The sequence below is a fragment of the Schistosoma mansoni genome (genome assembly GCF_000237925.1).
Source record: "Schistosoma mansoni, WGS project CABG00000000 data, chromosome 3 unplaced supercontig 0105, strain Puerto Rico, whole genome shotgun sequence".
In the NCBI taxonomy this organism is placed as follows: Eukaryota; Metazoa; Platyhelminthes; class Trematoda; order Strigeidida; family Schistosomatidae; genus Schistosoma; species Schistosoma mansoni.
The window spans coordinates 114,395-129,435 of NW_017386009.1; the positions used below are offsets into that span (position 1 = coordinate 114,395).

The window sequence follows — 15,041 nt, forward strand, 5'->3', positions numbered from 1 at the left end:
TAGAATAAAGGGTGGCGTAATAGTTGAGTGGAGTTCAGAGACAGATAAAATCAAAAATGTGATTATTTTAGAGGTAGTTGAAAACAATTAGGGTGGGTTACGTAATAATTGAATAAGATTTGGATAGTTCATATAATTAGGAGAGACAAATGAGCGGAAATGTGTGAGAGAAAGGGTGGTTTAAGAATTGGGTATAAAAAAAACAACTGAATATTAACCAAAATTGAACTAATAACAACAACAAAACTGAAACAAACAAAAAAAACAAAAAAAACAAAACAAAAATGGGTTACCAAGGTAGTAATAAGTTTATCACTGTCTCTTTTTGAATACATAGGTCCGGTTTGAGTCTTTTTATCGCGATCGCCTCGGCAAACCGGAGAGCAGTTGTACTTCTTTGTTTACTAATGATTTTAAAGGCATGAGAAATGTCGATGCTGTGCCCGGTGTCGAGTAAATGCCGAGCTATCGCACTGTTGAGAGCCCTGGACCCTTGCAACCTCAGTCTCTTGGGAACATGCTCAGAAATGCGGACATGCACTCTTCTCTCGGTTCTTCCAATGTATGTGCTTCGGCACGTACATGTAAATTGGTAAATGCAGTTGGAGGTACTGAGAAAAGAGGACTTATCGATTTTGGTTTGTTTGAGTGAGCAGTTTGTTTCCCACACCATCGTCAATTTAGCTGCTGGGTAGGTCACTTTCAACGCGGAATTAATTCTGTGGTTAATCATTCCAGCGATTTCGTCACCTTTGAAGCGTAGGTATAGGAAGCATGTTTTCTTTTCAACTCGATCATACTTTATTCGACGATTGGTGTTTGCATATTTGTGGATGAACTTCTCTGGATATGCATTTTCACGTAGGAATTTGGTGATTAAAGCTATTTCTTCCTCAAGACACTCATTGGAGCAGATTTTGCGTGCGCGGTCGAAAAGGGTTCGTACAATACCCTTTTTGTAACTCATCGGGCAGAAACTGTAGTAATTGAGATACAGTCCACTCCAAGTGTATTTGTGATGAACATATCTTTGTAATGTACCCGCTGGTGTTCGTCTAATTCCAATATCTAGGAAATGGAATTTATCTTCGTCTTCATGTTCCATCGTAAATTCTATATCCTTGTGTGCTTTGTTAAATAAATTGAGCAGATTGATGGAGTGTTTATGATTGTCGCAAACAAGAAAGGTGTCATCCATGTATCTGCAGTATAGTGTGGTACCATCGATAGCATGCTTAAGCTTCTTCTGTTCGAGGTTCCCCATAAATATGTCGGCCAGAATAGGACCCAAAGGGCTACCCATGACTACTCCATCAATTTGACGGTAGAACACATTGTTGAATTTGAATTGTATGTTTTTTGTGCACAGAAACAGAAGCTGTTTGAAATCATGGAATGGTATAGGTAAAAGTTCAGAGTATTCACCTATGATGTCGGCCGTTTCATCTAAGGGTATATTGGTGAAAAGCGATGAGACGTCAAATGAGACCATGAATTTATCAGATGCATTTATATTGTCAAGTTTTTGTAAAATTCAAAACCATCTTTCAGACTATAGGGTGCTAGTTTCTTGCGGATTGGTTCCAAGCACCTTGTCAGCCAGCGGGCGAGTTTATGAAAGGGTGATTTTGTCATAGATATTATTGGTCTTATGGGGACGTCGGTTTTGTGTATTTTTGGTAGGCCGTATAAGTACGGTAATTGTGATCCTTTTGGCTTGAGTTCGTTATACGTATGGTTATCTATTAGATTTTTCTTCAGCAGCTCTCTCAACTTTTTTAAGAGGCGCTTCTCAGTTGCACCTGTTAGGTCTTTCTGGGTGTTGTCGGTTATAAATCTCGTGGGATCATTTAAAATGGACATAACTTTGCTGGTGTATTCATCTCTGTTAAGAATGACTACACCGGAACATTTGTCAGAACAAAGTAGCGAAATATGCAAACACCAATGGTCGAATAAAGTATGATCGAGTTGAAAAGAAAACATGCTTCCTATACCTACGCTTCAAAGGTGACGAAATCGCTGGAATAATTAACCATAGACTTAATTCCGCGTTGAAAGTGACCTACCCAGCAGCTAAATTGACGACGGTGTGGGAAACAAATTGCTCACTCAAACAAACCAAAATCGATAAGTCCTCTTTTCTCAGTACCTCCAACTGCATTTACCAATTTACATGTACGTGCCGAAGCACATACATTGGAAGAACCGAGAGAAGAGTGCATATCCGCATTTCTGAGCATATTCCAAAGAAACTGAGGTTGCAAGGGTCCAGGGCTCTCAACAGTGCGATAGCTCGGCATTTACTCGATACCGGGCACAGCATCGACATTTCTAATGCCTTTAAAATCATTAGTAAACAAAGAAGTACAACTGCTCTCCGGTTTGCTGAGGCGATCGCGATAAAAAAACTCAAACCGGACCTATGTATTCAAAAAGAGACAGTGATAAACTTATTACTACCTTGGTAACCCATTTTTGTTTTGTTTCAGTTTTTTTTTTATTAGTTCAATTTTGGTTAATATTCAGTTGTTTTTTATACCCAATTCTTAAACCACCCTTTCTCTCACACATTTCCGCTCATTTGTCTCTCCTAATTATATGAACTATCCAAATCTTATTCAATTATTACGTAACCCACCCTAATTGTTTTCAACTACGTCTATAAATTATTCAATCATTACGTAATCCCACCCTAATTGTTTTCAACTACCTCTAACATAATCACATTTTGATTTTATCTGTCTCTTAACTCCACTCAACTATTACGCCACCCTTTATCCTAATACCTAATAACCTCTGACCTTTCCTTGACCATAGATATATATATACATATACATTTATCATCGATGACTTTTGTTATTCCAATCCTTTACATTCCCTTATGTCAGTCGTTCCATCCTATTTATTACCCCAATGATAAAACTCTAATGCATATTTGGTTGTAAGCAGCTGATGAGAAACCACGAAATATAATGAATTCATATTATTCTGCATCAATATTTGTTCTATCTTTATTTAAATTCATAAAGGGAACTAACTGCATGAAACTCTGAATTTAAGTTTAGTCGTATTTATGAACACTTCCCAAATTTTTTCAGTAACTGGTATAAATAAGAATGTTATTGATTCACTCAGATCTGATATAACTAGTTCTCTTCTTGAACTTGACCAGCACGAAATCAATGATTAAGGTAGAACAATATGAATTGATTTTTTTATTTTTTTCGATCTATCTTCTGCCGTTTACAACCGTACTCGTATTCACATTTTGTACAAAGGCTAAATACAATACGAAACAATTAACACTGATAATGGAGCGAATTAGAATAACAACGATTATCACCAATAGCTTTATACACATTGATATGAATAAGGATCTATGTAATCATTTAAAGTTATAATTTGAAAACATAGAGGGGATAAATTCTGTACAGTCCAAAAACTTTAAAGCTAGAGAGAGTAATAATTTTCATAGCTGAAAGCATGAGTCAATTGAAGCTAGACTACCAAGGAAAACTTGGAAGTACTGGACGGCCATTTCGTCCAATTGTGGGACTCCTCAGCAGTGCGCATCCACGACCTCGCCTCTCGATATTCAAACCCAGGACCTACCAGTCTCGCGCTAGAGCACTCAACCGGATGCCGGCCCAGTGTTCTATCGGTTTCAACTATGAAAATACTGAAATCTTCACAAAACCCTTTCTGATAACGTAATAATTATTGAAAGTTTGAAGAGTTCACATACGTTTTGAAGATAAGTTGAGTGTAAAACACAAGTGAATGAACAAATAATTCATACGAAAATGAAATAACGAATAGCTTAGTCAGTAGGGAATCACAAAATAAGTACAATACAATAATAATAATAATGGTAACAATTACACTTGACTTTATTCAAAAATGTGAATTTACGGAAGCAATTACAAGTTGGTGACTTTTTTTCTGAACACATAAGTCAGGTTTGAGACTCCGGATGGCTACTGTTCCAGCGAAGTGAAGAAAAGCTATGCTGTTTTGCTTGTAAATACTTTGAAGTATTGTGAACCGTCAATCTATACATATATCATTGGTAACCTATATTATTCTGAATCTTCATGTCATCAGTGTCCGCTACTTCATATAGGATTTATTCTCAGTGAAACAGTTTAATACGAATATAGCTGTAAGCAGCTGAAGAGAAACCACAAGTTAAAATAAATACATATCATTATACTTCTATTATTGTCCTGGCCATATCAGTGTTCATCCATAGTCGGTATAGCTCAAACCATGAACTTGATATTAACTGGACAGTTTAATTGATCCAACATGTTGATAGTACTTTGACAAATACAATCAGATTCCGAATACTTCAGACAGTAGATATAATTGCGAAATCTGTATTTTTATCTGGAAGTTTTAGAGCTTACTTACTTACTTACGCCTGTTACTCCCAATGGAGCATAGACCGCCGACCAGCACTCTGCAACCCACTCTGTCCTGGGCCTTCCTTTCTAGTTCTATCCAACTTTTGTTTATTATTCTCATGTCTTTCTCCATTTCTCGACGTAATGTGTTCTTTGGTATTCCTCTTCTCCTTAGGCCTTCAGGATTCCATGTGAAGGCTTGTCTGGTGACGCAGTTGCGTGATTTCCTCAGTATGTGTCCTATCCGCTTCCGGAAGTTTTAGAATCTTGAATTTAATCAAAGAAAAACTACTTTAATCTTAATTCATTAATGAAAAATACTTAAAATTTTAAATAAATGGTCAATTACAGTCTTAAACATCAGTAGGAAGATTCAAACCAGACAAAAACGAATTAAAACTACACCTCATTGCACCAGCTAGTGGCCATTTGGACTCATTAGCTAAATGGATAACGCGATAGAGATGAGAGCGAGTGGTGCTGGGTTTGAGTTCCATAGTGAACATTTCCTCAGATCCAAGTACATCCAATTGACAAGTTCCATATAGAAAGAAAAGCTCGTCCTGTATCCCTCTGCTAGCTACCATCCATCTCTCCTTAGAATGCTTATGATTTACGGCTGTATCGAGGCAATCCTCACACGATGCATATATGGCAATAAAAATCTGGTCATTTACATTCCTAAAAACCACTGGGAAGATTCAAACAACGAATAAAAAGATTAATTAAAACTAAAATAATTACAAGACAAGTTTGATAAAAAAAACATCCATGAATAATTGCTGTGTAGGATAGCAAATAAAATGAACTAGGTTTTATGCATTGTAAGCAAAGATTGATAGTGGCTAGCAGTGGAATCCAGAACGCGCGTTTCGTCCTATTTGAGACTCGTCAGCTGGACGTACCTGCATCTCAATGCTTCTGAAATAAGACTATATCGAGGCAATACGCACAGTATGTACATATGCCAATTAGAGACTGACCAGTTGTAGTCCTAAACATCAATGGGAAGATTCAAACAAGTAATACTAAGTAGGTTTTATGCAGTTGTAGGATTTTTATTCGACACATACATTTTTTTGAATTTAATAGTTTATTAATTTAATTCCTATGAACTGATTGTATTCTGGGGTTAAATTCCAGGACATTTTCTTTTATTCTATTCGGGAATTAGTAGCTGCATGTAAGATAATACTGTTTCTTAATAAAGCAATATATACATACAGGTTATTAAGGCTAATCAATTAATTGTTTAGATATCTTCGTATAAATGACTGAACTGCTTACTGCAACCGTCCGGTATAGGTCCAACACTCGAGCACCATCCATTTTCAGGGCTGATTGGTTCGGCAGGTGAGTTGTTACACACTCCTTAGCGGCTTTCGACTTCCATGGCTACCGTCATTCTGTCTAGATCAACCAACACATTTTGTGGTATCTCATGAGCGTCGTGTTAGGCACCTTAACGGACAGCGCCAGTTCTGCTTACCAAAAATGGCCCACTTGGCACTCACATTTCACGCAAAACTTCAATCAAACGAGTCAAGATTCTCATCCAATGAAAGTTTGAGAATAGTTTGACGATGATTCCTCCCCAATGCCTCCAATCATTCGCTTTACCCGATAAAGTCCTTTAATTCTCAGAATACTAACTATCCTGAGGAAACACTTTGGAGAGAACCAGCTACTAGATAGTTCGTCGCTCGTATACTCAAGTTATACGATCGATTAGCACGTCACAAACACTACGGTCCACCATCATCAGAGTTTCCTCTGGCTTCAACTTTTAAACAGCACGAGGTCATATATCTACTGAACTCTACAAGTATGATAAACAGTACTGAAGTTTATGATTACGATCAGAAGGGGTTTTGTGGAGATTTCAGTATTTTCATAGTTGAAATGATGAGTCGATTGATGCTAGAGCGGGGAGCACTGGACGGCCGTTTCGTCCTATTGTGGAACTCCTTAGCAGTACGAATCCACGACCCCGGCTCGCGAGATTCCAACCCAGAACCTACGATTCTGGCGCCAGAGCACTTAAACGACAGGTCACTGAGCCTGCCAGAATCCAATTGTGTTAATGTTTAACTTCAACCAATCCACGAAGTTTGAGCAACCGTTCACCAGTTGACTTCGGTGAGTTGTTATCTCACAACAGACGTGGTTGACCTATACTGGTCACTGCTTCCCATTAGAACTCCAGAACATGTATCTTGAAGTCAGTCATTAGTGTGCTGGTTGAAGTTAGACATTAACACCGTTGGATGCCGGCTCAGTGATCTATCGTTTAAATGCTCTGGCGCCAACCTTGTAGGTTCTGGGTTGGAATCTCGTGAGGCGGGGTCGTGGATGCGTACTACTGAAGAGTCCCACAATAGGGTGAAACAGCCATCCAGTTCTTCCACGTCTAGCTTCGGTTGACTCATGATTTCAACTATGAAAATTGTGATTAGAAATTGATTGGAAAAACAAAAAAAAAGTCACATTTTCATTGATGTCATCATTAGTTAAATATAAAATCTACTATGAATTGAATGCATATTTTGATTCTCATTATGAATGTATGTGTTTCAATAACAGACATATATTACTTTATATTAATTAAGTAGTAAAGTTATATGTGATTGATTACCTATATATAGATATATATCAACAGTATCTTAGTTACTATTGTGTAGGCTAAATATAATCATTTTTACTTTTTTTTTATTTTCCAAAAAAATTTTTCTTTCTTCATTTACCATTGACTTCACAACATATCAATGGATAGACAAAAATAGAAGTAACATGAATGTGCATAAATTACCCATCAAAATGTGTATATATATATATATATATAAACACCCACACCCAACCCCCTCCCCTCGCACACACACACACACACTTCAATGAATTACTATATTAATGAAATTTAATGTGAAATGAATCAGTTTCTTTATATTTTTTTTCTTCGTGAAAATTATAGATTCATATTAAAATTGCCTAGCAACAGTGATAATTCCCTCTGTTTTTTTTTCTCGTTGATTAGATAATAGAAAAAACATGAAGAAAATCTCATTTTCTCCGGAAGTATGGACAAAGATATTTATTGTAGTGAATAGTTTATTTATAGTAAGTAGTATCATAATGATTTTTCTTTCCTAACCATTTTTCTCTAAAGGTATTCAGTTTTATTATGTTTGCACTAGGTATTAGTGCATTAGATACATTACTTAAACATAATACAATTATACAAGTGGCACCACCAGCAATCTTTGGAACTGTTATATTTACAGGATTAGTTGGAATTATAGCATCAAGTGTTGGATTTCTTGGATTATGGAGAAAAATGAAAATGATTGCTTTTGTGGTAAATTAAGATATATATTATAACCTTTGATGTATAGCATATGATTGGTTTGGGTATAGCAACATTTTTAAATATATGTATTGCTATTGCAGCAGTTGCCACACAAGATCAAGTTAGTTTAATCATACAAGGATACTCTAACAGATTCATTCATAATGGTGTTTTTTTTTGTAGTATGCATCAGATGTACAACAATCGTTGCTTAATTCTATATCAAATTATAATCAAACTTCATATTCAGTGGAATTCGATAAGTTACAGACTAGTGTAGGTTATAATGAAATGAATCATTATGATTTTTGAAAATTATTATTGTTTTATTATAGTTCTATTGTTGTGGAGCTACCTCGTACAGAGATTATAGACAATATCAAATGAAGATACCACCGTCTTGTAGAGTTGGTGAATTGACCTATGCAACAGTAAGTCAATATATATATATATGTATATATACTATAATGGTTTCATAAATCAATCACCCTTTTTTCATCACCTCCTTACAACTTTCTTGATTGATTTAATACCAAATACTCGATAATGAGGTACGACGTTCATAGCTTGGCTTATTGTTAACTTTCTATCTGATATAGAAAGATCTGTGTGATCATCGATGATCAGTAAACTAAACGCTGGATTTCATCATATAAAGTATCAATCAATCATATACTAAAAATGAGATAGAATACTGAGTTATAAAGCTATGTCGTTGTTGTACTTCTTCCAATTATCGTGAATTTGACCTAGTCTTTGCTTGTCAAAATACTTTCTATCAAAATTGTCCCCCCCCTATTTACTACCGATTGCAAAACTATTCAAAACAATGTTTTATATTTTGAACTCTGATTATTTCAGTGATCTCGCGAGGCGGGATCGTGGATGCGCACTGCTGAGGAATCCTAAAATAGGACGACGCGGCCATCCAGTGCTTCCAGGTTTTCCATGATAGTCTAGCTTCAATTGACTCATGATCTCAAATATTATAAAATTACTAAAATCTCCACAAAAACCCCCTTCTGATTAGTAGTATTACATAAAGTAATTAAATAATCTGTGTGAATATTTTTATTACACATTATGCCATAACATTTAGATTAATGGTATTAGGATCTGATCAATTGAATTTATATCTCAATAGTTGCAAGCACTTCTGAGGAGTCCTGCAATAGGACGAAACGGCCGTCCAGTGCTTCCACGTTTTCCTTGGTGGTCTAGCTTGAATTGATTCACGCTTGCAACTATGAAAATATTAAATCTCCACGTAGCCCCTTCTGAATTTGTATTATCTTGTATTAGTAAGTTATTGATTATGAATCAAGTAATTGTAGGTATAATTAACTGTACAAAGTATTACTCCTATAAATCAAGTTCTTAAAGGGACCTGTTCATATAGAGTTGAATAGTCATGGTTACAGTAAGTAAAGTCGTTATACAGGAGTAGCTTGAATATATTTAGAACTCTTAAACTCTGTTTTCCAGTTATACCATGAAACCTCTTAACTTCGAATGTATTGGTGGATGATTAATAAGATTCTATTGATACTTATGTATTGAGATAACGTAGAAGAGTTGTGGCTCAGATGGATTACTTTGATGAAGTTTGTGTTGACGATGTTTAGAAGTTCAGTGAAGGCTTCACGACCAGAACATCTAGTTGAGAGAACGAAACTCCACCCCCAAAAATATTTGCACACTGAATGAATTTAACTGATACATGTATCCGATGTGAACATAACTGTAAACAGGATTAAACATTTATGGCTAATTGTCTAATTTAGATGGAAATATGCTTACTACTTTAATGTCTATTTTATGTAATAAGTAGAGGTGAAATTTGCTGTTTAGTTCTAGGTATGTTCAGTACTAATTAAGTGTAATTTGATCAAATTATTTACTAAACTGTTTGTATATGTATTCATTTAGTATTGTTTGTTTAAAACGTCCTATTGATGTTTAGAACTGCAACTGGTCAGTTTCTTGTTGGCATATGTGTATACTGTGTGTATTGCCTAGATATTGCCTTAATTCAAAAGCATTATAAGCAAAGATGAATAGTACACAAGCAAGTGGCTATCAGGACTCAGTAGCTGAGTGGATAACACGATGGTGTTTGAAGCGAAAGTTACTGGGTTCGAGTCCCAGAGTGAACATCAACTCTGAGATGCCAGTACATCCAGCTGACAAGTCCCAAATAGGACGAAACGCGCTTCCTGGATTCCCCTTCTAACCACTATCCATCTTTGTTTGTATATGTCGTAAGAATCTCATTACATTACATATGAACTGAAATTAATCTTCACAAGTTATATCTCTTAAGATTGTGATCCATCCTTGTTAAATGGAGTATTGGATCTTCATTCTCAAATTTATGAAACACAATGACCATTCAACTTGACACATATAAGTAAATCTAAAATTTGACTAATTATTAAGGTATCCATGCTTAAACTGATGAAATTGTCATGTTACTGAAGCTATGAAACTAAAAAAAACAAACGCCAATGGTATAAATAATGAACTCATTATGATTGAACACGTCACACTTTACTGCTTTTCATGACGCTTTAATATATGTCTTTTCTATACATTATGTATTCAGTCATCTTTGGATGTATCTTTATAAGCTATTTTGATCGGAGATTCGGTTTCAGTTTCGAGAATCATATTAAATATTATAAGCAACGCTGGATAGGGGCTAGACGTGGAATCCAGGACGCACGTTTCGTCCTATTTGAGACTCGTCAGTTGAATGTACCTGCATCTCAGAGTTGATGTTCACTCTGGGACTCGAACCCAATACCGTTCGCATCAAACACCATCGCGTTATCCACTTAGCTACTGAGTGCTGATAGTCCTAATAGCTTGTGCAATGGATTGAAGTTTAAATTCACTTAGTATTGTTTGGTTGAATCTTCACAAGTAATATAATGCTTGTGAATTAAGGCTATATTGAGACAATAAGCACAACATGCACATATGCCAATAAGAAACTGATGAATCGCAGTCCTAAACATCAATGGGAAGATTCAAACAAACAACACCGTGAGAATTTACACTTCATCCCTATTGCGCAAGCTAGTGGCTATCAGGACTTAGTAGCTGAGCGGATCACGCGATAGCGTTTGAAGCGAACGGTACTGGATTCGAGTCCCATAGTAAACATCAACTCTGAGATGCAGGTACATCCGGCTGACGAGTCCTAAATAGGAAGAAACGTGAGCACTGGATTCCAATGCTAGCCACTATCCATCTTTGCTTATAATTCGTGTGAATTAAGGCTATATCGAGGCGAGACGCACAATATGCACATATGCCAAGAAGAGCCTGATCAATCGCCGTCATGGGAAGTATCAAACAAACAATATCAAGTGAATTTAGTGTCTAGTTTATTTAGTCCAATCAGTTTCATTCTCTATACATAATTTATTACATTTTCTGTACATCATTTCTTATATTTACAGGGTTGTATTGAAGAAATAGCTGGTTTTGCACAACAATACTCAAATATATTAATAGGTCTATGTTTTCTCACAGCTATTCTTCAAGGTGTCTATTTAGGCATCTCAATTTGGATGATTCGTAAATCTGATGATGGAGTTGCTTTCTCTGCATAAACATTATATACCATTAAAGATCATGATCGTTATTATTATGGCAAAGGAAAGAAAAAAACTGACAAAAATACCATTTTTTTTGTTCTTTTCATTCCATTTTGATTCTATCACTTTTTGTTTCTGGGCTAAATACATGAACTAATGTTACCGACAATAAACATATAAGACGGTTATTACTTATTATTCAACTCATATCTTTGACTATATCATGACTACATATTGAATGAGTCTTCAATGAATGCCATTCCATTAGTATTTCTAAGTTGTCGTAGTTGCCATGGTAACCAATGTATTGTAATTACCTTTTTAATACATAAATCTAAAAGATGTATTATAACTTATCGATCGAGTTCTTTTTTTTTAAAAAAATGTTTTCTCTGAGGTATACTTATTATCTCAGGTTACTTGGATTATGATAAATCTAGCAAATATTATTGTCTCCCCTACTATTGATGTAAGTATGTTTACATTGTTAGTATATTTGATTTTGATGTGTACGTGTTATGAAAGAAATTTTTTTTTAAAAAAACCATCACATGGTTCATGTAGGTGGTTTAGTTTAATGCTAAGCAATTTAAATAAACACATCATTTTTCTTAGATTCCTCGTCACATAGAAGTGTATAGAATTGAGATCCAACACGTTCAATTGATCGACAGTATTCGATCAGCACTAAGAAGGGCTTGCAATGCATGACATTGATCACCACCCAGTGATAAGTCAATTGTGAATACATCTCAGTCCTACAGGAGTTCACTCGCGGCTCGAATAGCTCAGTGGCAACGTATCTGACTGTGAAGCTAAGTGACATGGGATGGAATCCGTCAGGGAGCATCAGTTGCCTCAAGAAGAGTGACAAAAGCAAGAGAGACAGGGAGTAGGCAGACTTGTTTAACATCATTATTCACTTGGAATAAATCTGTCAAATGGCCACGATGTACAACTTCGCACTTTCGTTCGTTGTATGAATTCCCGATGATGCTGACGATCTTCTCAGATACTCGGTCCATAAAGTCAAAGAAAGTCCCATAATGTTCTCATATCCATACTGTCAAATGCTTTCTCATAATTGATAATTTTGATATATACTGACGAGTTCTATTCAACTGATTGCTCAATGGTGATCCGTGATATCGCGACTAGGTCTGTACACGACTTATCCTTACGGAACTCAGTCTATTGTTCTCGAAGCTGTACTGTCTACTGGATTTTTGGCGACACCGTTGAAATATTTCCCTGATACTGATATTAGTGTGATGCCTGTTTAGTTTTAACATTTGCTGAGGTCTCCGTTTTTTTGATATCGTGATGGGGTGTCCTTCTTTCCAGTCTGTCTGTGGCAATCGTTCCACCTCCCTAATTGTTGGGGATCTTAGGTCTCCAAAACTCACTTGCTAACTACATTGTTTTTGTAATTTTATTTTTGAAATTTTGAATTTCTTTGTCTTCGCGCCAGAAGCGCTCTTTTCGCCTTCATGTCGTATTTCACACTTGAGAAAATCTCAAATGCTATTGATCTGTTGGTCTTTTAATATGCTATTTTGTAACGTTTCCCAAGGCTAGTTTTATGTTGTATATATACGTCTTGGGTAGATCAAAGTTAACACCTCTGAATGTGAAAATCGGTGACGCGTATTCGAATTTCACGAGGATCTGCGGTTTCGTTAAGATCTCACTATCGCTCCTATAAACCTACTAGCACAAAGCCTATGTCAAGTCAACGTCCCTCAACCACCCAATATCAAAATACAGAGGACGTGATGTTGAGTAATTTAGGCTACTGACCACATTGGAACTTGATTTATAGGACTAGATTAACAAAAAGTAATTGGACAAACATGACATTGGTTAATAATCAAGGATCATTCAGTATAAACCGGTAGTCATATGTGGTTTATCGAGTATCTTGTTGAGTCGAATGAATTAATAGCTAATAAATAAAATAATTCGATGACAGAATTAGTTTACATTTGTTACTAAATAGGCAGATATATTCGCTCTGTCCTAGATTTTTCGACATCGATAATAATTGACATGTACAAAAAAGCATAATTCGATAGCCCCATCAAACAAACAACTGATTTTATATAGTTGAGATCATGAGTCAATTGAAGCTAGACCACCATGGAACACCTGGAATCACTGGACGGCCGTTTCGTCCTATTGTAGGACTCCTCAGCAGTGCGCATCAACGATACCACACCCGCGAGATTCGAACCCATAACTTACTAGTCTCGCGCCAGAGCACTTAACCCATAAACCTCTGAGCCGATTAATGTCTAACCTCAACCAATCCACGAAATTGCGCGACCATATTCTATTGTACTGAGGTAGATACCTGTCTCTACCTGACATGGATTAGCTCCACTGGTCACGACTTCTCACTAGAACAACTGATTTAGCGAAAAGTTTCGGAAAGAATTTAGAACAACTGAAATAGATGGTTGCTAACTACTGCCACCAATACATGAATACAAAATGATCTGCAAGAAGAATTCTTTTAAAAACACATAAATTTCAATTAAACGATCTTTTACGATATAAGGATTCAGCATTTCTTCGTCAAGATAAAGTTGTTGGCATTGTTATCCTGGGGTGAAAAGGTAATATTGCTACCTCATTCTATGGAGTAACAGCAGTAAATAAGCTCTCTAAAGAAAAGTAATAATAAATATAAAACTGATGAGGTTGAACGAAAACTGATGGATGATCGGAAACCCTACAATTGTTGGGCTCTATTATCCCGTAGTTATGTGAACTTGTGAAAATACTCAGAAAAAAAGATGTTTACTTTTGAAATATAATGTATATGAATAACTCACCATACCATCCAACTTCCAAATAATCGATTGCAATTCTTTAGCAAGTCATAAATACGACTAGTAAACGTAGCGTCTTTTATGTTCAGAAGCGATATATACAACCCCTTAGTTCACCATTTACCTACCACCCTTTCATATCTTAGTGATTATTTAAAATATAGAGAATTAAGGGAAGAAAATTTCCTTATCAGACCGAATCATCTAATCATGTTGTACATTTGTGTTTATAACCATTTGCTAAACAATGTAACTATACAAGAGATTGCATTTGGTCAAGCAGTCCCGTTGAGGCGATGAAGAAAGAGATATTTCTATTTAATTAGTTCTTCATCAGGGTTGTACAATAGTATAGATGTTTTACTAATGAGTAGAAAGTCGATGCCCATTAGATGGTGGTGAGTAACACCTTCTGTAATTGAATCGCACCCACCTAGTGAAATCAAAAGTCAGAAGCGAGGAGGTTGGAGGATATATTTGATAGATTATCAATATATCGAGGAGTGACTGAACTAAACTGGCTAGTGATCTCAGGAGACGTTGAGCACGCCGTTCCAAATCGTGATCTGGTGCGGATGCATGACTGAGCGCCTTCAGCTGAGTGAGTCCATTAAAACTAATGTGGTCAGCATCCTATGTTGAACACTTACACAGCTATTGATTTCGAGGATTTATTAACCGTTACATAACATAAGAATAGGAACAGGAATTGAAATTATTATCCATGAACTTAATGATAAGTACTTAGTAGGATAGGTGTATTGAAAATCAGATGATAAGATTAATATAGGGGTTACATAAGATTAGTATTAGAAATTAAAATGTTTTTGATATGTATTTCTATGGCTTC

At 35.9% G+C, this 15,041-nt stretch overlaps 1 protein-coding gene across 2 annotated transcripts; it reads left to right on the forward strand.

Annotated features, from left to right (window-relative positions):
• Window positions 1–7,366: 7,366 nt before the first annotated feature.
• Window positions 7,367–11,753, forward strand: Smp_059530.1 (tetraspanin, putative; the record flags this gene model as incomplete). Of its 2 annotated transcripts, XM_018791283.1 has the most annotated exons (6): window positions 7,367–7,523; window positions 7,573–7,761; window positions 7,799–7,873; window positions 7,936–8,028; window positions 8,088–8,183; window positions 11,220–11,372. In XM_018791283.1, exons 1-6 carry the CDS (start codon window positions 7,455–7,457, stop codon window positions 11,370–11,372), a joined length of 675 nt encoding a protein of 224 aa, XP_018645498.1. In that variant the 5' UTR covers window positions 7,367–7,454. The 2 variants fall into 2 exon arrangements, with proteins under 2 accessions (XP_018645498.1, XP_018645499.1); XM_018791284.1 differs by lacking the exon at window positions 7,367–7,523 and having other exon boundaries at window positions 7,542–7,761; window positions 11,220–11,753.
• Between the last annotated feature and the right edge of the window lie 3,288 nt (window positions 11,754–15,041).